Here is a 25,715-nt window from a genome sequence, read left to right on the forward strand (position 1 = left end):
CAAATTTTCTGAAACCATCGTTTCAATTAGGTATTCACAAAATCCACAAGATGTGTCTCTTTCATTTAACTGAAGCCTAATGGATAATTTTCTAACTTCACTCTTACCAATTTCATGTGAATTTATTATCTTTAGGTCACTGTTTCAAGTACTCAAGCTGATTCTGCTAAATCAGCATTTTTACTATCAAGAAGCTTGGATCAGTTGGGGAATAATTTCTGTAATCTGTCCCATCAAATGAAACTCCTTGAAATTATAGATTTTCAGCAACTTTGGTATCTTTGTGATATTGTCATTGAACCATTTTGTCTTTTATGAGAAAGTTGTACAACTCCTATTTTTTCATTCACCCTGTACATATCTATATCGCATTCCTGCAAGTCACTATCTGGAATGTGATATTGACACCACTGCAATGGACCAAATTTTTGGATGATGTAAGATTAGTGTTCCTGCAGCCATTCTTCAATGGAACATTCTGTTTGTTCAAAGTAACACAGTGAACCTGGTAAGCACTTTTCCCCTGTTAATATAATCTCGTCCTTGTTCCACCACACTTCAGATAAATGTGGAAACCAAATTATATCTTTTAAGAATCTTTGAAATTAATTCAGACTGCTGCAGTGTATAGAATTGGTATTCACTGTAAGTGCCACAGATATGCTGAATGTTTTTTGAGGTGATGCCATTCAGCAGCATAATGCTTTGGATGGAATCAAGTTCTAGTTTGAGATCATGATTTGGAACAGATGTGTTCTCTATTAGTAAAGATTTGATGTCTATTTTTTTTTGAGAATGATTATTAGTAGAATCTTGTATGTAATTGGTCTGTGAAGGTAGGCTTATAGTGAACTGAAGTTGCTAGCACATGATGGAGTATGGGAGAGGAAAATGTTCGAGGCCAATTTTATGTTATTTTCTTTTTCCAAGATGAAGTTGATATGAGATTATAAGCTGTTAATCTTGTTAAGATAGAAGGTAGAACTGTATCAAATTGGGCCAGATAGCAAACTATCATCTGCATAGCATTCTGAAAATTATGATTGTGGTTGTATTATAGAATAATGAGTCTTCTCAATGCCCAGGTATAAATTAGCTAAGGCAAGAGGACTATCATGACAGTATGTTCAATCTGCTTGTAGAGTTTTTTATGGATGAAGTAGCTTGAGTGAATTGTGATTCAATCTTTCCCACATCATGGCCTCTCCCATAACAGCAGGGTTGGGTCTCCTTTGCCTATAGTGACCCACTCCATTTTGGGAGAGTGTATATATAGTTGTTTGAATGAATATATGAAGGTGGAAGACAATCACAAACATCCATGCCCATTGCAGCCTTTTGGCTGGAGAGCAGATACGCTAACCACTCGGCCAACTTGAGTGAATTGCAAAAATTAAATTGTTTCACTGTGTCTGGAGAGAATTCCTGTGATAACTGGTAAGGGTCACTTGTAGATACAAGAGTGAATAAGGATTGAATATGAAAACTGACCATCATATCAATAGGCTGTAAGGATAAGTCTTTAATTTTTATGAAGAATTCTCATAAATTTTTAACCAAAGAGCAGGGCTAACCTGCACAAGTGCTAAACAGTAGGTAGGTAACAACTTCTTTGTAGATTTTTGCAGATAATAGAAACAATTTGTTCTTCCAAAATGAGTCTTCACTTTTTTGATAGTATTCTAACTGACAATTTCATTGTGTGGAGAATTGATTTGGTTATTAGTAGGATTATGATCAACCTCTTGGTATGTCACTCTATTACATAGAATGAAAATTTTTCTGGTTTCATCAGAAGTGACTATAATCACAACAGCTATTCCTTTATTTGCTTTTGTATTATTATAATGAATTATTAATGCTTTTGTAATAATTAAAGAGGCTTCTCTCTCTCTCTCTCTCTCTTCCTAGTTTTATAAGTGATTGCCTTTGCTCTCACTTTGAACAAACAGGATGTTCTGTTGAAAAAGAGCTGCAGGAAAACTATTCTGACATCATCCAAAAAAAAAAAAAAGCCTAAAAACTCTGGTCTGGCACAACATGGAGTAAACTGATTACCATATATTTTTTGTTTCCAAGACCGTCTCCTGCATTAGTATTGTTTTAAGCTTGAGTGATTGTTCAAAGAGAGTGTTGAAGGCACTATTACAATGCTCAAATTTAAACTAATGACTATCTTTCCTTAGCAAATTTCAGAGAGCCTTATCCTTATTAATGGTAAGCAGCGATCTTGCTTATGTCATTGCCTTACCATCAGTCATATGATGTTGTTCTAGTGCAGGGCTGTCCAATCTTTGTTAATCCGAGGGCCGCATTTAAAAAAAAAAAAAAAGATTTACCCGAGGGCCACATCATAATGTGTATCTAGTAATTTGGTGAGCAGCAGCGACACAACCTCAATAGCTGAACACACGAACAACACTAATTGCATGCTCACGTTCCCCGTGAGTGGCCAGAGCATGCGTTTGAACAAAACAGTATAAGAACGCTTCTTTGACACATCGAATATTTAAAAACACGTGGGTATACAGTGATGTAAACACACCATATAAAATTAACAACATCATAATTATCGATTAGTGATAGAATTAAAATGTACGCATTCTATTCAAATTGTTATTTTATTTTTTTCGCTCGTGAAAATCAAAACCCACAGTTGGGCCGCATGCAGTCCGCGGGCAGTTCTTTGGACAATCCTGTTTAGTGCATGGCTTTTATCTGTTGAAAGGAGAAAAAAAAAATCCATTGTTCTATCTTTTGAATTGCTTAGTAGCTGACTGCACTTTGAGATAGAAATGCACCAATAAAGTATTATTAAACTACTTGTGTCTGTGTGTTTTCAGAAATCTTTCTACTATTGTCACAAATGTCATTAAAAGCTCATTTAATTTTCCATGTGGCAAAGAAGTTGACTGTTTATGACCTTCTCCATTGCTTTAGACAGCACTGAGGTAAGAGTATATTGGCTATATATGGGCTTGCTTCCATACTGTGGTTGGATACTTGAGTGTAATATAGTGTAGAGATATTGAACAGGTGCTAGTTCCACCAGTTGTGCTCTTGAGATGAGCTCATGAGAACAACTGGTGGAATACCATCAGGACCTGGAGCTTTTGTATTGATCATATTTCACCAACTGACAGCAACAGCTGATAATCACAAAATGTACATGCATTTTTCTTTTTTTGTTTAATTAAAACACAAGCTTACTCTCTCATTGCAACAAACTCTTGCTACTGTGAATTTCCCTTAGAGACAGGAGACTTTTATATAGTGAGTAAGTGTGTTATAAGTTCTTGCTACAGTTTGAGTTGATTGTATTTACTGTGGTTCTTGAAACAGGACCTAAATGTTAATAGTTAATTACATTTCACAATAAAGTTATTAATCTGTCAGGCATATTGCTCATCTGCTTGTATGGTTAGCCAAAGTAGCTCAGCTCTCCAGTCCACTATGATTTAGATCTTGCTGATAACATGTAATGTTTGTGAATGCCTCTAATAAGTGGTAGATTTGAAAGGTAATTTCAGAAAGTACCATGTTTAGTCTCTGTGAATAGGTTCTGTGGATTATCAGAACTGTGGTTCATCTAATGTACAACAGATTACAATATTTTGTGAGATTATTTAAAAATAATTTTCAATACATATTTCTCAAATGTATTTCAGTTAGCTACGTTTAGCTTTTGTTTAAGTATATGTTTATAATTTAATTGTGGATAAGTAAGAATGAATTATGGATAATTATTACAAAGAACAAATCTTCTTTTCAGTTAAATCTTTAAAAGGAGATCATCTGTCCCGAGCTATAGGTCGGATAGCTGGAAAAGGGGGAAAAACAAAATACAGTATTGAAAATGCAACAAAAACTAGGATAGTTCTGAGCAACAAGTAAGTTTGTTTTGATGTATAAAATAATACTTATATATAATAAATTTAGTTTAATCCTTTATCCAAGTGTGAGCAAACAAAGTTTGCGCCTGAAAGTATCTTCAGGACTGGGGTAAGGTGGTGCAACACCAGGTGACTCATTGTAAAGGTGGAGCAAGCTACCAACACTCCTATCTCAGTATCTCCCATAATGCAAAACACATCTCCTTGTCTAATGGATATGTCTAATGTTATGCATTAAGGGAAGGGCCACTACCCAGACTAGTTTCGACCTTTATTGAGGTCTCTTCAGTGGGAGCCAGGCCCAAGTGGAGATACCAGCCAGAAGCATTAGCAAGGTCATCTCTACCTATAGGAGTTGCCAAATGGTGTGCCACCTTTTTAATAAATTACTCTGGATTTAGAGAAAGATGTTGAAAGTTTATTTTTCACTTGGTTAGAATATAATAAATTTAGTTTAATCCTTTATCCAAGTGTGAGCAACCAAAGTTTGTGCCTGAAAGTATCTTCAGGACTGGGGTAAGGTGGTGCAACACCAGGGCGACTCCTCTCCACTTGGGCCTGGCTCCCACTGAAGAGACCTCAATAAAGGTCGAAACTAGTCTGGGTAGTGGCCCATCCCTTAATGCATAACATTAGACATATCCGCAAGGAGATGTGTTTTGCATTATGGGAGATACTGAGATAGGAGTGTTGGTAGCTTGCTCCACCTTTGCAAGGAGTTGCCCTGGTGTTGCACCACCTTACCCCAGTCCTGAAGATACTTTCAGGTGCAAACTTTATTTGCTCACACTTGGATAAAGGATTAAACTAAATTTATTATATTCTAACGAAGTGAAAAATAAACTTTCAATACTTATATAATACAGTAGAAGCGCACTACTTATAGTGAACTGCATAGTAACAAACTATAGAAAAGTCCTGGCCTAAGTCCTGTAGAACTAGTGCTATTTTAAGCTCACCATTGCAAACATTGAAGGCTCTCAAAACCTTTATGACAGCAAGCTGAATTTCCTAGTAAACGATGTTGCAAATTGCATCCAAAAATTTTCATCCACTTGTGAACACATGAATATTTTTTTAACTCTTGTTTCACAACAACAGTAACTTGTAATACCTGCATCACAATAGATATGAAAGGAGGTCATCAAATCTTAGAGGGAGGATAACTCTGCATAATGTTTACACTGATTGAAAACCATCAGATGAAAATACAACTGTTGGGAGTAATTTTATAAGAAGTGTTGCATAAAATTTATTAACATCCTCCTGTATTAAAAGTAGAAAATGTACTGGCCAGAAGTTAAATCAAATTCACTTTATAAATAAACTGTGACGACATGGATGAAACGAATACAATTTTGTTAACTATATGAGAAAGAATTCAGGAGTGTGGAGGATAAGTCAGTTTTGACTGCCACAGTTTTGCAATTCACATTGCTACGTGAGGAAAGAAAAGGAGGGGTGGGGTTTCTAATAAATAAATACTCAATATTTTATAGCCAAGACAACATGATCTTCTAGAGGACTGAAAATTGTAGCTAAGGTCAGTTTACAAAGGGAATAGTAGGAACTATACATAAAACACACAAAATGACAGCATGAAAAAGTACGAACAATAATGGGAACCAGAAACGTAATTATATTTATAATTGTAATTATAATTTAATAAATTATAAAAATGGGAATAGAGAATTGATATTTTTTAAATTTCTAAATGTTACAATAGCATAAAAATGGAAATAGAGAATTAATATTTTTTAAATTTCTAAATGTTACAATAGCTTAAATTAGTGTCACTTATCCAAAATCTTTATAACAAACTAAATATGTGCAGTCTGTAACACTAGAGGCAAAAATAACCTGAAGACTTTAGTAGTCAGTCAATGTTATAATCCTTCACCTCCATTTACAAAGAGGGAGGGAAAACAAGTGATGAATAGCTGTCTGCACGTTAGTCAGCCTACAAAAAGCTGTGTGAATCACCCCCCCCACACACACACACACTTGAGGAAGAGAGTGATTCACACAGCTGATATGAACATGTCAGCTTTCTAAATTAGACAGAGACCTAGTGACAGCTGTGATTGATACTGTTCCCCTAAAACTATAAATTAAAGAAATGCATTAACAATATATAGTATTTCTTTAATTTGGAGTTTAAGTAAAGAAGTTATGTTTAATAACTTAACAATGTGATCCATCCATCCATTCATTTCATTTGACATCAGGTGATGCTGTATGCTTACCCAGATGTTCAGTGATGTGAAATACTGTTAAATCTGGAATGAAAGGTTCAATTTGTTATTGAGCATTTTATTCAGGATTTAAGTAGGATCTAAAAAGTCTATAAAAAGGAAATGCTTGTACATAGGCGTAAGTGAAAACTTTAATGTATTAATATTTTATTAACAGAATTTTGTAAGTGATAAATTGTAAACTGTCTTATAAGTAACATACCAGAGTCTAAAAGGTCTTAGTGAAAGTTACTTTAGAAGGAGAAAGTTTAAGCCAAGTCCACTTTAGCCTAATCGGCTTTTGAACATAACCCCGGAGCATCACAATGCAAAGTCCGAGACACAGGTATGGCACCCACATGATGGGGAGAAGCGTAGGGGAGTGTGCAAAAAAGAGTTAAGTGTCATGAGCAATCAGTGACGTAGTTGGGAGAGCGGACAAGGGGATATATAAGGATTTGGCAGCGAAAAGTGCTCTCTCTTAGTCCTCTGTTATTCGTGGTGTCTCTCTCCCTCAGCTGTGGGTTCTGATGGAAGCAGTTCATAGTGACGACTAGAAGGATGGTCAATGACGGCTACAAAGTCAGGTAGCGATCCGTTTCAAGCATAGCAGCGGCGCAGCCAGCGGAGACTTCAGCTTTATGCAGAGTCATACGTGCCTATCCATCGAAGCGGTGTCGCTAAAGTTATAGGAACAGTTGGGGTTCGTGATTGTAATCATTGTTGGTAGGAAGTCGGACGAAATTACAGATAGCAGACCTAGGAACCTAACCGAAGGGAATCAGCAAAGATTGATGTTAAGCCCACGTGGTCATTAACGCAGAAACTTTTATTGTCTTTCATACTGAGAGCAGGACTAGAGCGAGTGAAAGTGCTAACCGTATATGTGATAGGACCTTTTTATAACTGTCTGGACTGTAGCGTTTTACTTTGTAGCTAAATGTTGTATTTTTAGAAGTTCATTGTTACTAAATTATGCCCATGATAGAATTTTGGTATATTGTACTCTAATCTGGGGAACTGAAAGGTTGTTCACTTATAAAACTGTGATAAGTTAACTAGAATTAGATTAATTGATTTGTTGAAAACATTTCAAGTAACTATTTGGTTATAATGAGATAGAATGTCTGAGATCTTTTGAGATTTTCTTTGAACAAGTCATTATATGTCTAAAGCAAAGTTTCTGTGTACAATACGTTAGTGTAAAATAAATGTTTTGCTTTCTATACCTAAGAAACTTGTCTGATTTCTCACGCCAATGTACCGCTTGCTAAAATTCAAGTGCCTTGTGATTATCTGCATGTTAACTCTCTGACAGAATTATTATTTTTGTATAGGAATCAAGATGGCACAGCTGTATTAGCAAATAAATTTTTCTTGATTCCGAAAAGGAGCTAACTCCAGAACTGCGACAATAGTAGAATTTGGCTCTTGCCCAAGGCATTCTCTTTGTCTGCAAGAATAATACACATGATCTGTCAGAAAGGACGTTATCTGATTAAGGAACAGGAACAGTAGAACAATTAATCGAAAGACTAAAGAACCATAGATAAGATTTATAAAGGACAATAAGGCACGACATATATATATATATATATACACACACACACACACACACACACACACACACATATGCCAATAAATAACAATACTAGTCCTTGTCGTCACATGGTCTTGTTGTAGGCCCCAACTCTCTGAAGATCAGTCACTTCAGACTCACCATCCATCCATCTCATTGCTCCTCCTCCTCCTTTTTCCCAGAACTTTACCCTCTATTACCATTCTGAGAAGTCCTCCCTCCATCCCCTATAGCACCCATCCATTTGTCTGCCCCCTCAGTATGTGATATCCTCAACAGCCTTCTGCAACACCACATCTCAAAAGCAGTTATCCCTTTCCTGTCTGACTTCTTCAGGTTCCAAGTCCCACATCCACAAGTCACTGTTGGAAAAACAGCATTATCCAAAATCCTCAGCTCTGCTCCCGTGGAGATAGATCCATCCCTTCCAGATTTTAGAGAATTCTCTGACTGCTGTTCTAGTCATCCCTAATCCTCCTCTGACATCCTCTGAATGTCAATTCTTCACATTAATAATGGATCTGAGCTACTCGAACTTGCTGATTTCCTCAATTTTTTCTCCATCAATGTACACCTATTTCCCAGGAGTTTCCTTGCCTGGTTATCCCTGAGAACCCAATCCCTGTCCCACCAGGATTGAGACGAAGTCCTCTGGTCTTACTGATCTTGTTAACTTTGTCGAGAATATGTTCTAGTACTTCCTTGTCATTACAAGGAGTACTTTATCATCAGCATACCTTAGATTACTGATCAATCTGCCACCTATATTAATTCCTGACTTGAGCTCATCCAATGTTACATGCATGATGTCTTCAGCATAGGTACTAAACAAGTGAGTAGAACGTAGACATCCTTGCCTAACTCCCTTTCCAACTTGAAGCCAATCAGTTCATCCAACACATGATCTTACTGTGGCTTCTTGCTCCCTGTATAAGTTAGCTATCAGCAGTCAGCTAACAATGTGAAAGGTAATTAAAAGTTTAATAATAAAAATGTGTTGCAGTAGTTTGTTTTGTAACTTTGTAACTGAATGGAGTATGTACACACACACACACACACACACACACACACACACACACACACACGCACGCTATCTACCAATAATTGTCTGGACACTTTAGCAATTTACAGTTGGTACCAGCAGGCGAACCCTAATATTGAGCATGTCCATCTTTGGCTTTGATCATCTTCTGCACCCTTTGAAGGAGGTTTTCCACCAATTTGTGGCAGACATCAGGTGGAATTTGTCTCCATTCCTCCATTAAAGTAGCACTGAGTTCAGCGACAGATCGAGGATGTGCTGCTCTGAACCTCCATCACTGCTCCAATTCATCCACAGATATTCGATGGGTTGAGGTCGGGACTCTGCACAAGCTAGGGAAGTCATTTAACACCCATCTCTTCATCATCAAATTCCTGCCATGTACCCTCGAGGGGTGTACAGGATATGATAGTACTACATGAAAAATTTCTTCTCTTCATACTATTCCATTTACACTCTATTCCATATACACCTTCAGCATCGGGCTCTAGAGGCAGTGAATTTATATAACTTTCTGTAAATATAAACTGTATGTATGTACGTATATTATTCTCTTCTGAGAATATTTTACTTCATGACTAATACTTCATTTACAAGAATATAATTTCTGGGCAAGTTTAATTTAATTTATAATCATGTGGAAAAAACTTTCTGAAACTTGATAATTTCACAGTTTAGACTTTTTTCAAGAACAGTCATTCTTGGAAACAAGAATGACTGTTCCAGTCTTGGTAAAAAGCCTCAACACTTATATCTCTGATATACTGAATTCCATTTGAGCTATGTAGTTTGTGGTTCAATTAATGCAAAAAAATTAGCATTGCATTGGTCCACTTCCAAACAGCAGTGTGTTATTATCTGTTTTTAAACATGTACAACACATGTATTTAGATAAAATGATCTTTTAGATGAAAAGCCTTCCAAGTTCCACACTAATGTATAAGTTCATTTAATATAATCTTATGATTTTTAACATGTAAGTCGGCAGATGTCCTAAAAGAATGCACACAAAAAAAAAATATATATATATATAAAAGAACTAAGCAATGTGTAAAAGTAGCTAAACCAAAATCATAGGAAGTCTTCTGTAAGATATGAGGGTAGTCTGAAAAGTTCTCGGCCTAACAATGAAAATACAAATTTATAATTTCAAAATTCTTTGTACATTTATCATGTACAAGACTAGTGGTTAAAATTTTTTAACCTCTAGTCTGGTTAAAAAATCGGAATAATATTCCCCGGTTATTGTTTTACCCTTTTCAAGATAATTAATTTAAAAAATAAATTCAACATAATCCCCCTTAAGACTAATACATTTATTCCAGAGAGGCTCCAGAGCCATGATCAGGTCCATGAAGTGGTTCTCAGTAAGATCTGCAAAATACTCCTCTACAGCTGCAATCACCTCGTGATTCAAAGAAAAACGCTGACCAACAAGGAAGAGTTTTAGTTTTGGAAAGAGAAGTCAGAGGGAGCCAAATCTTGGAAATAGTGGGGATGTTCCAACAATTCATAGTGCAGATCCCTTAATTTTCCCATTGCCAAAAACACCTTTGTGGGCAGGTGCATTGTCCTGATGAAAGATGATTTTTTTCTTCTGCAAACTGGGTCTTTTCTCACGAATTTTTTCATCTAGTCTGGTTAAAAAATCTGAATAATATTCCCTGGTTATTGTTTTACCCTTTTCAAGATAATTAATTTTAAAAAAATATCTTTAGCATCCCAAAGCACCGATGCCATGACCTTTCCTGCTGATTGAACCAACTTTGTCTTTGTTGGTACTGAACAACTGGCTTCTGTTCACTGTTTGGATTCTGGTGTGTAATGGTGAATCCAAGTCTCATCCATAGTAATAAATCAATGCACAAAATCAGTTTTATTCTTGTAAAAATGCTCCAAGCACTGTTCAGAGATTTTCATGTGGGTGCGTTTTTGATCTGCTGTGAGCAAGTGCGGCACCTATCTTGCACAAAGCTTTTTCATTTGCAATTCTACATGCAAAATATATCCTACATGTTCAATTAAGGGGATGAAAATCCCTTATTGTTTTTCAGCCAGTATGCAAAACTCTAAGATCGAAAACTACGATCTAAGCGTTTCATGCCGATGAACTATCGGCGAATCCAAGCATGACCACTTGGTAGTACCACACCAAGACAACTCGATGCTAAGGTGGAGCAAGATCCCTCACTATTCTTGATATTTTCTCATAATGTAAAAACACACAGCTCCTAGGAAATGTAATACTGCTTTATATTATGAGGAGAGGTCACTACCCAGACCAGTTTCAACCTTTTTTGAGGTCTCATCAGTGAGTAGCTAGACCTAGAAGATATCAAAGTTTTAAGTGAAAAGAACTCACATACCTTCGCTATATGAATGCCAGAAAGGTGTGCCACTATATTGTATTATAACATATTATAATTAAGAAGAAAAGCCAAATGGCTATTTTTCTGGCAAAGTTGATAAATTAAGGGGATGAAAATCCCTTATTGTTTTTCAGCCAGTGTGCGAAACTCTAAGATCAAAAACTATGCCAGCTTCGCCAGAAAAATAGCCATTTGGCTTTTCTTCTTAGTTATAATATGTTATAATACAATATAGTGGCACACCTTTCTGGCATTCGTATAGCGAAGGTATGTAAGTTCTTTTCACTTAAAACTTAGATATCTTCTAGATCTAGCTACTCACTGATGAGACCTCAAAAAAGGTTGAAACTGGTCTGGGTAGTGACCTCTCCTCATAATGTAAAGCAGTATTACATCTCCTAGGAGCTGTGTGTTTTTACATTATGAGAAAATATCAAGAATAGTGATGGAACTTGCTCCACCTTTGCATCGAGTTGCCTTGGTGTGGTACTACCAAGTGGTCACTTATGCTTGGATTCAGCGATAGTTCATCGGCATGAAACACTTAGATTGTAGTTTTCGATCTTAGAGTTTCGCATACTGACTGAAAAACAATAAGGGATTTTCATCCCCTTAATTTATCAACTTCGCCAGAAAAAAATAGCTGTTTGGCTTTTCTTCTTAATCCTACATGTTCTTTTGGAATGCCTATAGTCTCAGCAATTTCGTGCACTGACTCGGTCATCCAATACCATATCGTGCACTTGATCAATGATTTCTGGTGGTGGTACACTTTTTGGATATCCTTCAAGTGGATCATCTTTAACGGCTCGGCAGCCCATTTCTTAATTGTTGAAAACAAAGGAGAAGAGTGCCCATTAACTTGAATGAATTTATTTTTGCGTTAAACATTCTTTTACAAAGAATTTCATAACTGCACAATACTCAATTTTATCCATTTCAAGGAATACAGACAACACTTTTGCTTTTCAGACAGCTGTATAAAACAAACTACTTGAATAAAGTCCCAGTCCCAACCAAGTTCTGATACCATAGATACAGCATTTGGTAATAGAAGAAAAAAAAATTATGATATTAGTATATGTGTACCAGTGTTTTTGATGATTCTGTTGCTGGCCTTGGTTGGTCGAGTGGTTAGCGTATCCGCTCTCCGGCTGTGGGTATGGATGTTTGTGATTGTCTGTGAAAATATTAGTGGTGATGGGCAGTAGATGACATTGGTGTAAATGATATGGTTCACTAGCTGGTGGATTGAGTGGTGGAGACAGAGATCTGTAGAGTAAGTGACTTCCGTCGATGAGTATTTGGACTCCTTGGAGGTGTCATGTAATAATAATATTAATAATAATAAGTCATACATGTCACCATTTTATTTAGTAATTGTCCCAATAAAATAAAGATGCCAAGAAGTTATATTCTTGGTTTAATCCTTTATCCAAGAGTAAAGTCACTTCACGATTGGACTACTTGTATATAGAGGCATATGACTTCACATTATTTGCCTTACAATATCATAATGCAATGCACATATCCTTACAGTCATGTATAATGCTATGCATTATGGAAGGGCCACTACCTAGACCGATTTTGACCTTTATTGAGGTGAAAAAGTAAAAGATTGCTCATGATAGGCCTAGAGTAGTTTGTATAGGGATGCAAGAGAGCCTGAGGAGAGAAAAAAAAAAGACAGATAAATAGCATGAGAGAGAGATAGAGAAAAGGCCTTAGCTCTTTTATATCATCATATAGCCAATGGCTATCAGTTTTCCTTTTTCACCAATCTCATATAGATGAACAAGCAAAAAACCAATTGAAACTTAAGTGCAAAGATGACTGATACCCAGGTGGCTAGTCCCATCTGGGTTAACCGCCTTGAGTTGGCCTTCTCTGCCTGGGATTGCTCTCCAGTCATCCCTGCAATTGACTGTTGACTATAAGACTATATTGAATTAAGAGGATGGAACTATTTAAAAAACCTCTCATAGCAAGATTAGACGGAATTTTATCTCCCTCTGGTGAATATTGCATAATATTCACCAGAGGTGAATGTTATGCAATATTATTCTACGCCATCTAGTGATAAATTTGATATCTCCTAGAATTCTTTCTAAATACAAAAAAAAGTCTTACTGAACAATAAAATATCCACAGTACAAAAATAAATAAGTTCAATGTTTTTTTCTAATCTTCCATAAATGGTATTTTAATTCTTAATTATAAAAATCAAAGTTCTCGTCCCATTATTTCTTTATACCAAATTTGACTTTTTTTAATGGAAAGAATGTCAATTCCAGAGTGTTTTAGCAGTCTTAGAATTAAGCACAGAGTGTTGTAGTATTCAGTAACAATCCCAGCATTTGGACCTTTATAATCATTAACTCCAAACAGGGGAAGATGAAAGCCTAGTCAATACAGGAGAAGGTCTGCACGTGTGTGATTAGTTTGCAATATTTTATGGATTTTTGAAGCTGTATTGCTTCAATAGCAGACTTTTAAGACTGGAAGTCCAAATCCTCCATGCTTTGTTGATAGTTGAAGAAATTCCTTTTTAACTTTTTGGTATTGGCTGGACAAAAAAAATTGCAGAGGTTTAGTATATAATTTCTTTTCTTCAGCTTCTATGATGTGTGTAATATTTATCATGTACAACTGAGCAGGAAAGATAATGGTTTTGAGTACTATGGCTTTAGAAGAAAAGGAGAGTGGCCCTATTTTCCAGTCTTCTAACATTTCCAAGTTCTTGTATATACATTCTTGGACTGGTAATATTGGGTAAGTGGAGAAGGGATGTATAAGGAGAGGTTCTCTCTTTGGGGTTAGTCCAAAAGGAATGCCTCCAAGATCCCACTTTCCATAAACTTTTAATTTTGTCTTGTCTGCATTAATAATTAATCCGCTGCTTTTGCTGAATTTTTCCAAAATACCAAAAAATATATGTATGGAATCATTATCCTTCAAAGTTCTGACTATATCATCGGCATATGCTAATACCTTATTTTTTTTTTAGTTGAAGGAACTGTTATTCCTCGCACAGCATGTGTATTGTTGACTTGTTGTAAGAAAGGTTCAAGAACCAATGCAAAGAGCAGTGGACTGAGAGGGCAACCTTGCTTTACTCCTTTTTGAATTTTTAGTGGGTCTGACAGGAACCCATTAACTATGATAGGCTCCTTTGATAACAGATAGCAGTTTTTTACCTACATCAATTGCTGAAGGATGTGGAATAGAAAGGGATGTTGGACTTTATCGAATGCTTGAGAAAGGTCTACTGATAGCACTGCCATCGACTACTTTTTCGTGTTAACTAAGTGGATTAGATTGCATAGCAGAAATAGATTAAATTCTACTGCTCGGCTTGGTACTCCATACACCTTTTAATTATATATTTCATTCCCACTTTGAGCCTGTTATTGATAATGCAGAAAAATATCTTGTAGTCAGCATTAGATAGATAAATAGGTCTCCAACTCCTGATTAAAGTGTGATCTCGATTAATTTTAGGAATGAGGACAGTAGGCTTGCTACAAATTCACTTGGTATGTGTCTTGATGAGAGAAAGGAATTACATAGTGTAACTAGAATGGGAAGAATAAAATCCCAAGCCTTGCAATAAAGTTCTATCCCTAGACCATCAGGTCCTGGGGATAGAACTTTATTATTGCAATAAAGTCCTTATCTGACATTCTTTATAGGCTGGGTAACTTCGATGCTGTAATGGGGGACTGTCAAGCCCATCCTGGATATGGACAGGAAAGCCATTAATGTTTCAAGAGTTATAATTTCCAACAATACTATTGTCTTCAAACAGATTTTTGTAGTGTTTTTGAAAGGAGTCAAGGATGTCTTTAGTGGTGGACATGTCTTCTCAATCAACACAGATTTCAGTGATAGTCCTTTCTTTGCGAAATTTTGTAAATTGTCTATTGAAGAATGCAGCTGAAGGACTATCTGCTAAGTACTGTTGTATTCTTATCTTAAAATTTCTTTCTTCTACTTGATTCTGCCTTTCCAGTTCTATCTCTATGTTAATGTTTCTAATGATGTTGCTACATTCTATACCATTATGTTGGTTTGTTACAAACCAGCTTCTCTCTTTATACAGGTCTTTCAACTTTTTCCTTTTGAGGAAAGCCTGTTCCTTTCCCCATTCCATCATATTTCTGCTTTACTGCTTGTTTGAATTTTAACCACCTATCCTATTTGGAAAAAGTAAGACCTGTATAAAGAGAGAAGCAGGTTTGTAACAAACCAATGCAATGGTATAGAATGTAACAACATTATTAGAAACATTAACATAAACATAGAACTGGAAAGGAAGAAACAAGTAGAAGAAAGAAAGTTTAAGATAAGAATACAACAGCACTTAGCAGATAGCCCTTCAGCTGCATTCTTCAATAGACAAGAGGTGTCATCAGTGGGAACCAGACCCAGAAGATGATACCAAGGTTGAAGTAATGCAGAAGTCATATTTCCATATGCAAGTAACCAAAAGATGTCACACCTTATCACTAAAATACTTTGGATTAGAAATAGATGTTAAGTGTTTTCTCTTGGTTATACTATAAATTAAAGATGCCATGAAATTATATTCTTGGCTTAATCCATTATTCGAGTGTAAGCAAAGTTTACACGTGAAGTCACTTCACCACTGGGCTGCCTGTATATAGAGGCTAATGACTTCACATCAATTGCCTTAGTCATTAGTCTCTATATACTTTTGTAGCCCAGTCGTGAAGTGACTTCACGTTTAAACTTTGTTTGCTTACACCCGAATAAAGGATTAAGCCAAGAATATAACTTCTTGGCGTCTTTAATTTATAGTATAACCAAGTGGGAAAACTTTCAATAATTGTCCCAATGTCTCCACTCCAATATTCATCATCTGCCATTTTCTGTCCATTGCTGGATAAAAGGCTTCCCTCAAAGTTCTCCATTCATTTTTATCTTGAGCTTTTAGATGCCATTGGATTCCAGCCATCTCTTTAATTTCATCCTCTTACTATTTCTTTGGTCTTTATTTAACTCTTCCATTTCTGGGATAACATTCAGATATCAACTTTGCCCATTTTCGAGTGTTATATCTTGCAATATGACCTGCCCAGGTATAATGTCTCTCACACTGGTCTGTTCCCTGATCATTTTCTATCTAGAATGTAATACCGAATAATGATCTTTGTGCCTTGTTGGTCAATTTTTTTTATCAAAGTCCACATTTCACTTCCATATATCATTACCAGAAGTACACAACTGCAAAATATTCTTATATTAAAGCAGATTGGGATGTTTCCTTTGAGTACTTCACAGTATTTTCCAAACGCTCCAAATTCTCCAAACCAAGTTGAATTCTGCCTATAATTTCTTCTTCACAGTCTCCCTCTACTGTGATCTTTTGTCCTATGTAAACAGGAAGTTACTATATCCATTTCCTGGTGTTCCATTTGTATCAGCTTTTTTGGTGATGTATTTATTATACATTATTTTTGTTTTGTCTTTGTGTTTATATTTAATCCTTTCTGTTTACACTTTGCATTCAATTCACTGATCATTTGTTGAAGTTCTTCTGAGAGTTTCCTAAAAGAACAATGTCATCAGCGAATCATAGGTGATTTAGTTCTTTCTCATTTACCATAATTCCTCTGTTACTCCAATATGACTCTAATTCATTCTAACTTAATACACTCTAATTACTTAGCTGTGCTGTGTAGGCAAACTGACACAGACATCAAGAAGTTGCAAAGGAATATTTGTTTAGCGTCTACTGTCTAGACAGTACAGTCACTTGAACTCAAGCAAACAGTGGTAGATTTTTGTATCTATGTAGATTTAATCAAATTAAAAACATAACATTTCCTGTTCTAGAACCTGACATAATTTGTTTATAAACTGTATTTTTGTATCTATGTAGATTTAATCAAATTAAAAACATAACATTTCCTGTTCTAGAACCTGACATAATTTGTTTATAAACTGCATGTGTGTGCAGTATTTAAGTAGCTAAAGGCATAAGCATTTAAGTTGTTTTGTTAGAAATAATTATCATACACTGTACAAGATCATGTCATCAATTTTAGCAAAGAGCTTGTGATGTTTGCTGTTGTGAGCACAGGCTACTACATACATTGAGTCTGAGACTGGAAGGTGCACATTATGTTTTTCATGCACACGTGGGTTGGCAAAAATTAAAAGAAATATTGATCAACACTAAGTAATTGATTTAAGTAACATGCAGGAGAATCAGCCACCTTAATTGATTGCTTATAGTCAATTTTTGTGTGTGTATTGAAAATTTGGGTCTTCTTTATCTAGAATTAAGCAACAAGTTATTTGAAAATGTTATTACATTTACTGTATTTTTTTTATATTTTTATTTATTATTCAATTTCTCAATTCAAATTTGTGTGTATTGAGAATTTGCGCCTTCTTTTTCTAGAATTAAGCAACAAATTATTTGAAAATTTTATTAAATTTACTGTATTTTATTTATTTGTTTATTTATTTTTGCTCTAGTAAAATCCATCTTATGGGGTCTTACCAGAATATCAGAGCTGCGCGTACAGCTATTTGCAGTCTTATTCTCGGTATGTTTCCTATTGTCTGAATCCTTTTAAAATTATAAATTTTACATTTCTTTTAAAATTTGATTTCAGAAAAATCTGAATGATGCTATTTGTGAAATTGCATCTATGTACACAGTGAGTAGTCAGGCAGAGATCTTTAGTAAAAAAAAAGAAAAATTCATATTAATATGGGTCCAAAATTGAATGTTATAGATTATGGTAATTTGAATTTAAAAAAAAAGTAGCTATGAAGGTACTCCATTACCATAAAGTTTAGCTTTTATGTTTAGTGGCTATGAAGTTGACTGTAGTAAAAATTAACCACAGTTTTCTGTGGTTAATTTTTTTTTTTTTTTTTTTCAAATTGTTATATAACAAAAAATTCCATCATCTTTTAGAAGTTTATAGGTCTCACACACCACCTCTCTTTACTCCTGTCTGCAGTCTACATACTTTCAGTTCTACCTTATAATCCACATTTCATAATGTCAGTATCATCTTTTTAGCTCTTCTTTGTACCCTTTCCACAGCTTCTTCATTCCAAGAGAATGAAGAAGCTGTGGAAAGGGTGCTAAGGAAAAATTGATATATAGGTATATCAATATTTATTTCAGCATAGGAATTATTACCCTTTGAGCTGTATTTGCAATTTTTGCTATGCGATTTCTGAAATTCAAATTCTTATTGTGGATAGGAATTTGAAGTTCAAGATAATTTCATAACTTCAAGATCCCTAGCCTCATCAGTTTCTCCAATCATAATCCCACCAATATGATATAACATTAGAAATCTCATCATACCAAAGTAAGAGTTTCATGCTTACTGACATTGGATTAATAGTTATTATCATTTGCCCACCATTACAGTCTATCCAAAACATTCTGTACATGCAGAATATCAATAGCATCCCTGATTGCCCTGTCTATCTTTGCATCATCAGCAAACTGCACATTTCTTGTCAGGGTTTCTTATCATCATCAAATTCCTGACATTTACCCTCAAGGGGTGTACAGGATATGATAGTACTACATGAAAAATTTACATCATTACTAACTTCCTACCTACAATTTTCTGCCAAATCAATCTGTTACTGGCAAAGCTACAACATTGTCAGATCTTATATTTATATATCTATCTTCTAAGGCACTTTTACCCTATCAATCCACCTATATCTTGGTCTTCCTCTGGGTCTTTTTCCTGCCAACCTTGCAGAGAACACTTGTTTGGCTAATCTTTCTTTACCCATTCTATTTAAGTGACCATATCACCTGAGATTAGCTCTGCTAACGCATTCCTGGATGCTGACAATGTCAAGTTCTTTCCTAATATCCTCTTTTTTAATATGATATTGCCATTGATGTCATCTGTTCACGCCCCTAATCTTTCTCAGGACTCTCATATCTGCAGTCTCTAGTGTTTGACTTCTGACCCAGCTCTCAGATCCGTAAGTTAAAATTGGTTTGAACACTGTCTTGTATATAGTTAATTTAGTGTTTTGATTAATTTCTCTCTTATTCCATATAAATTTCTTCAGTTGACTTCCTACCATACCAGCTTTGTTGATTCTTTTGTCTATTTCCATATTTAATTTACCATCCTTACTAAAAATCATGCCTAAGTAGCTGAAATGTTATACTTGTTCTATAGGTTCTCCATTCACAGCGCAGCTAATATTTTCATTTCTGCCTATTTTCATTATCTTTGTCTTGTTATTGCTGACCATACCATACCATATCTATCACAACATTTCTTCAATTTAGTCAGGGAATCTTGCAGACTTGTAGCGGTTTCTTATCATTAACATATAAATTAAGCAACTAGGGTTCAAGAACTGATTCCTGAGATATACCACTGGTCACCTTAAATCTGATAGATTCACAACCTCCATATACGATGTTCTGATACCTGGTATATGGGTGTTGCAAAACCATTTTCAAAACAAAATTATCTGTATCTCATAGCATTGAAAATAGCAGTTGAGCTGAGATCAAGCACTGTTCTGTCCCTGTTGTCTATCTAAAACTTTGGTAACCTTACATAGTATATCCATTATTTTTATCCATCTCTGCCATATTATTATTATAAATTATGAGTAAATTGTTCTTACATGATTTCCCTTTAGTAAACCCATGTTCCTTAGGTTTATATATTCTTTGCATAATATATCTTTCCTGTAAGCACATTTTTGTATGTAAGTTCTTACCAGCTTCTCTGAAATCTTGACAACCACATAATGAAGTTTTGAAGCGATTGATGGTGAGAATTCGTCGCACATGGCATGAATATCGTGACGACAGATCATTCGTCAAAACACTCTGTAACTTTTGACAGTATAACTCTGCTTCTAATGAAACAAATGTCATAAACAGTTGACACAACACTAATGAAGGTTGCCGCTTTCGACAACAAAAAGATACAACAGGTGGCATCACTAGTTTCTTCTATTTTCAAAAAGTTTGGTTTCTTTTTGAACAGGGGGTATATATATGGTTTCCGTTAAATATCAAGTTTGTGAAGATAGAAGTATGAAATATTGCCTTTTTACCTTAAATATAATTTCAAGGCATATTTTTCAAAATACATTATCTATTGTTGATTTAAGGGGTGCTTAAGGGTCAAAGTTATATAACTGAGAGAAGACCTCCACATAGCCTTTAAAGGAATGTGGAGACCCGATCAGGGGGCCTCTAACTTAATGTCCAATCCCCACCTTCTTGTGGTGCAGCCTGTTAGGTATCTACCTGGATACTGAACGAACGAGGATGGGCTGGCAATTTGGGATTTAGCCAACCAAATTGTATTCTTATTGGCTTAAACCAAAATAAAAAATGACGGTACAACATGGCAGAATCTCATGCTGTGGGGTGTTGCCCGGTAAACAAGACCCCTGTTGTTTTCCCAAGGAAACCAGACCAAACAGTGAAAAGTCAGCTACTGGAACAAATCCTAAAACCCACCCCAACTCAACATCACCAGAGTTCAATATCGCTACTATCAACATAAGAAGCCTGAATGGCAAAGAAATTGAGCCAGCTGAGGAATTGGATAAGTACCAGATCGACATAAATACAAAATGTTATATTCAGGCAATGACAATCAAGAAAAAGGAGTAGCTACAGCATTCAACACTAAATACGAGGCTAATCTTCTTGCATGGCAGGCAGTCTCAGGTAGAGTAGTTGGGCAAATATAAGAATGGGGAAACTGGACAATGAGACATATTTGTGCCTATGGTCCCACAGAAGTTTCTACTAAGGTAGAAGTGGAGGAATTTTTTGAGGCTTTAGAGCAAGCAACTGACACAACAAAAAAGGTTGGTCCTTGTTGGGGATTTATATAGCAGAATACTATCAAGATCAGTACTATGATTGTCAGATATACAAAAATATATTGGGAAAATTTGGAGAAAAGAGCAAAGCTAATAATAATAATGGCAAATACCTGTTGCATTTCTGTTCAGGACATGGACTGGTTATTACTAACACAACGTTCCAACATTAAAAGGTGCACAAATTCACATGGAGAGAAGAGGCAAAGAATAAGAAAAGTGTCATTGACTATGTTATTATTGATAATGAATGTTTTCTCCCTGGTGCAGGACACCAGAGTGTACAGAGGATTTGAAATTGGAAGTGATCACCATTTGGTCTTGAGCAGGATAAAACTGAAAGTTTTAAAGTGAATAAAAGTTGAGCAGCTCTCAGATGTGAACTGTAGACTAAAATACACAAAGATTATTGAAGAAAAAATGAAATAGTTTGAGAACAGGAACCAAATCTTGGAGATTTAGTGGCAAACCTTGAAGAAAACCCTGATTGATTCAGCCAGAGAGGCATCTGGTGTCTGCAAGAATAGAAAAATCAGAACTCCATGGTGGACACAGGAAGTTAAAGAGGCAATGAAGGAAAAGAAGAAAGCATATCAAAAGTTCCTGGCAAATAAGTCAGCTTGTGCTCTTAGAGAATACAGAGACAAATGTAAGAAAACTAAACACTGTGTAACACTAGCTAAACAAAAGTCATGGGCAGACTTTGGTAAGAACCAAAGTCTGCCCATTTTAAATATCTTTGGTAAATATCAAGAAGGTGGCAAGATATTCTGGAGGTTGTTAAAGAAGCTCAGAAATGGATGAAAGAGTGCTGTAAAAGGAATTAGAGACGATAAAGGTGACATGAAAACGGGAGAAAAAAAGATATCCTTGAAGTATGGAGTAGTTACTTTGAAAAATTGCTAAATGAAACGAGCAGTGATGACAGCACAGTGGTAAAAAACACTGACCAGGCACGCAGTCAGGAATACATATCCATACTTTGAAGTAGAAAAGTCATCAAAAGCCTGAAATGTGGAAAGGCAGCAGGAGTAGATGATATTCGACCAGAAATGTTTAAGTGTGGAGGTATAAAAGTCTTACAGTGGCTGCACTGCATAGTTCAGAAGCCCTGGACAGAGGGACGAAAGTTAATCAGATTTTTCCATTTGTCCTTTAATATAACTCATTGGTTATGATTAAGGTTACATCCTTTTCTTAGGACTACTGCAGCTTCTTTAAACATTCCACAACTGTAATCCTCTTCTATATATGGCTTGGAGCTGTTATCCCAATCTATTGCATGGATTGAAGTTGAGAAACGATGTGCCAAACCTGAAGTGTCTGTTCTGTTGTGATTGACATCTCCTACATGTTCCTTCTTTCTGATTTCTAGGCTTCTTGAAGTTTGATCTATGATTCGCCATATGGATGGATGGCCTCAGGAGTTAAAAAGAAAACTAAAATCTTTACATCCTATAATACCTTGCCTTTATGGTGCACCCAAAGTACACAAAGATGATGTTCTACTCTGCCTGATAGTAGATGGCAGATTCTCCCCAACATATCTACTAGCCAAACATCTTGCAAACCTATTAAAAGAACAAATCAGAAAATCGGATTCTTATATAAAAAATTCTCAACACTTTGTTGAGAAACTTAAAAACGTCAATTTATCCAACACAGACATTTTGGCGAGTCTTGATGTTACCTCTTTGTTTACTAACATACCAATTGAAGAAGTCATAGAGATTATAAAAGATCTTTTTCCAAGTGATATCTATCTCACAACTATTTCATCACTGTCTCAAGTCGAATTTCTTCATAGTTAACAATATAGTTTATCAACAATTAGAAGGCTTAGCCATGTGCAGACTCGTTCATGGAGAAATTGGAAAATTATATTCTAGCTAAAATAAACCCAAAACCAGTATGATGGAGATATGTCAATGATGTGTTCATTATCTGGAAGGACAAAGTAGACAGCTTACATGAGTTACTCCAAAAAATTAACTCTTTCCATCATAAAATCAAATTTACACTAGAATTGGAAAACAATCGTCAACTACCCTTTTTAGATGTACTAGTTAAAAGAAAAGAGAATGAACATATCAAACTTATGATATATAGAAAAACCCAGATACTGGACGGTATCTCCATTATTCTTCTAATCATCACCATACACAGAAATGCATTATACATATGCTAAGAAACAGAGTCCGAAATATAGTCACAGAAGAAGAATAAGATGTACGTACAGAAGTTTCCCTTATATCTAAATCTCTATTACAGAATGGTTATCCTCAAAACATAATCAATAAAATTCTCTACAGTAACCTCCAACAACAACGTATAGCAACTCAGTATGTTTCATCCATCGTCTTATCCTATGTTGGCTCAGTCTCCACAAAAATAGCTAGAATTATGAAGCCTTATAACATCAGAGTTGTTTTTAAACCGACGAGTACCACTAGACCTTTTTTACAATCCCTTAAAGACAACGTAGCTTTCTTCAAAAATGCAGGTGTTTATGGTATATTTGCATGTGTGGACTATCCTACATAGGCCAAACTTCAAGAAGTCTAGAAATCAGAAAGAAAGAACATGTAGGAGATGTCAATCACAACAGAACAGACACCTCAGATTTGGCACATCCATGCAATAGATTGGGATAACAGCTCCATGCCATATATAGAAGAGGATTACAGTTGTTGAATGTTTAAAGAAGCTGCAGTAGTCCTACGAACAGGATATAACACCTTATTAAAGGACATGTGGAAAAATCTGATTAACTCATTAAGTTTAGCAGAACTACATTACGCCAAAAATTATGTAATGTGACTTTGTAATAATGACTGACTCTTCACGCTTCATGAGTATCATGTCATTCGAGCCTTTCAATTTTGTCTAACTGTTACTGCATTCCTTTGTTTTTTTTGCATTTACTAGTAGTTTTTTACCTTCTCGTCTTGACAAAGCTAGTCAGTTACAGCTAGCAAAACTAGTAGACATTTTTTGTATATATGTGTGTATTAAAATCTATGGTCTTGTAATCCAAATAGTATGTGTTAATAACAAAGATCTCCATTTAAGTTTTGTAGATCTGGAAAAGGCATATGACAAGGTTCCAAGAGAGCAGCTATTTGAAACGCTACAGTTATATGGTGTCAATTAGTCATTATATCAAGCGATACTTAGTCTTTATTTGAATTATAAGTCAGAATTATAAACCACCTTCCTGTACTTCCTTCAATTCTAAATTGAAGGAAGTACAGGAAGGTGGTTTAATGTTAAATCTGGTGTCAGACAATGATGTATATTATCCCCTCTGTTATTCATTATCTATATGGATCACATTATGAAGAAAAGTTGTATTAAACTTGTTATCAAAATTGGAGATGTTAATCTCAGCTCTTTGTTTTATGCAGATGATGTTATACTTCTAAATAAATCTGCTACAAGTTTGCAAGATTCCCTGACTAAATTGAATAACTGTTGTAATAGATATGGTATGAAGGTCAGCATTAACCACCTTACCGCCCATTAAAGATCAAATACACACCCTCAAAAGCTTTGTATCCATCATAAATTTCAATGTAATATCAATGGTATTACAATTTTAATATGCACTTTGCATCCATGGAAATGTGGACGTATATATACGTCCTTGCCGGTAGCGTGGTTACTGAAAATATCAACTGCATTGTGGAAGGAGAACCTATAGAACAAGTGAAACATTTCAGCTACTTAGGCACGATTTTAGTGAAGATGGTAAGTTAAATATGGAAATAGACAACAGAATCAACAAAGCTGATATGGTAGGAAGTCAATTGAGTAAATTTATATGAAATATGGAATAAATGCCAGCCTGGCTGGCTGAGTGGTTAGCGTATCCGTTCTGCATCCAAAATGCTGCAGGTTTGAATTCCACCATGGACATGGATGTTTGTGATTGTCTTTGGAAATACCAGTGGTGGTGGCCGAAGGTAGGTGGCATTGGTGTAGTTGCAGTTAGTTGGTGGATTGAGTGGCAGAGACAGGAGTTGTAGAGCACATGCCCTCCCTCAATGAGTCTTTGGACTCCCTGGAGGTGTCTAATAATAATAAGAGAGAAACCAGTCAAAACACTAAATTAGCTGTATACAAGATAGCATTTAAGCCAATTTTAACTTATGGATCTGAGAGTTGGTTCAGAAGTAAAACACTTGATCAAAGACTAGAGGCTGCAGATATGAGATCCCTGAGAAAGATTAGGGTCATTAAAAGATGGCATCAATGCCAATATCATATTAAAAACGAGGATATTAGGAAAGAATTTGACATTGTCAGCATCCAGGAATGCATTAGCAGAGCTAATCTCAGATGGTATGGTCACTTAAATAGAATGGGGAGGAAAGGTTAGCAAAACAAGTGTTCTCTGCCAGGTTGGCAGGAAAAAGATCCAGAGGAAGACCAAGATATAGGTGGATTGATACAGTAAAAAGTGCCTTAGAAGATAAAAATATGAGATCTAATAATTTAAGTTTAGGGGGATAAAAATCCCTTATTGTTTTTCAGCCAGTATATGTTATAAGATAATACAGTGACACCTTTCTGGCAATCGTATAGCAAAAGTATGTAAGTTCTTTTCACTTAAACTCTGATATTCTAGGTCTAGCTACTCACTGATGAGACCTCAAAAAATGTTGAAACCGGTCTGGGTAGTGACCTCTCCTCATAATGTAAAACAGTACT

At 35.6% G+C, this 25,715-nt stretch overlaps 1 protein-coding gene across 1 annotated transcript in view; it reads left to right on the plus strand.

Moving 5' to 3' along the window:
* l(1)G0004 (RNA-binding protein pno1) overlaps positions 1 to 25,715 on the plus strand; it is a 148,385-nt gene that overhangs the window by 113,688 nt on the left and 8,982 nt on the right. Inside the window, exons 6-7 of the mRNA XM_090390999.1 lie at positions 3,773 to 3,890; positions 17,625 to 17,695. Of these exons, the coding sequence (XP_090247125.1) occupies positions 3,773 to 3,890; positions 17,625 to 17,695 (189 nt within the window). The remainder of the gene's footprint in view (positions 1 to 3,772; positions 3,891 to 17,624; positions 17,696 to 25,715) is intronic.

This window comes from Typopeltis vanoorti, chromosome 4, assembly GCF_054136105.1.
Source record: "Typopeltis vanoorti isolate ZY-2024b chromosome 4, IOZ_Tvanoo_1.0, whole genome shotgun sequence".
NCBI lineage: Eukaryota > Metazoa > Arthropoda > Arachnida > Uropygi > Thelyphonidae > Typopeltis > Typopeltis vanoorti.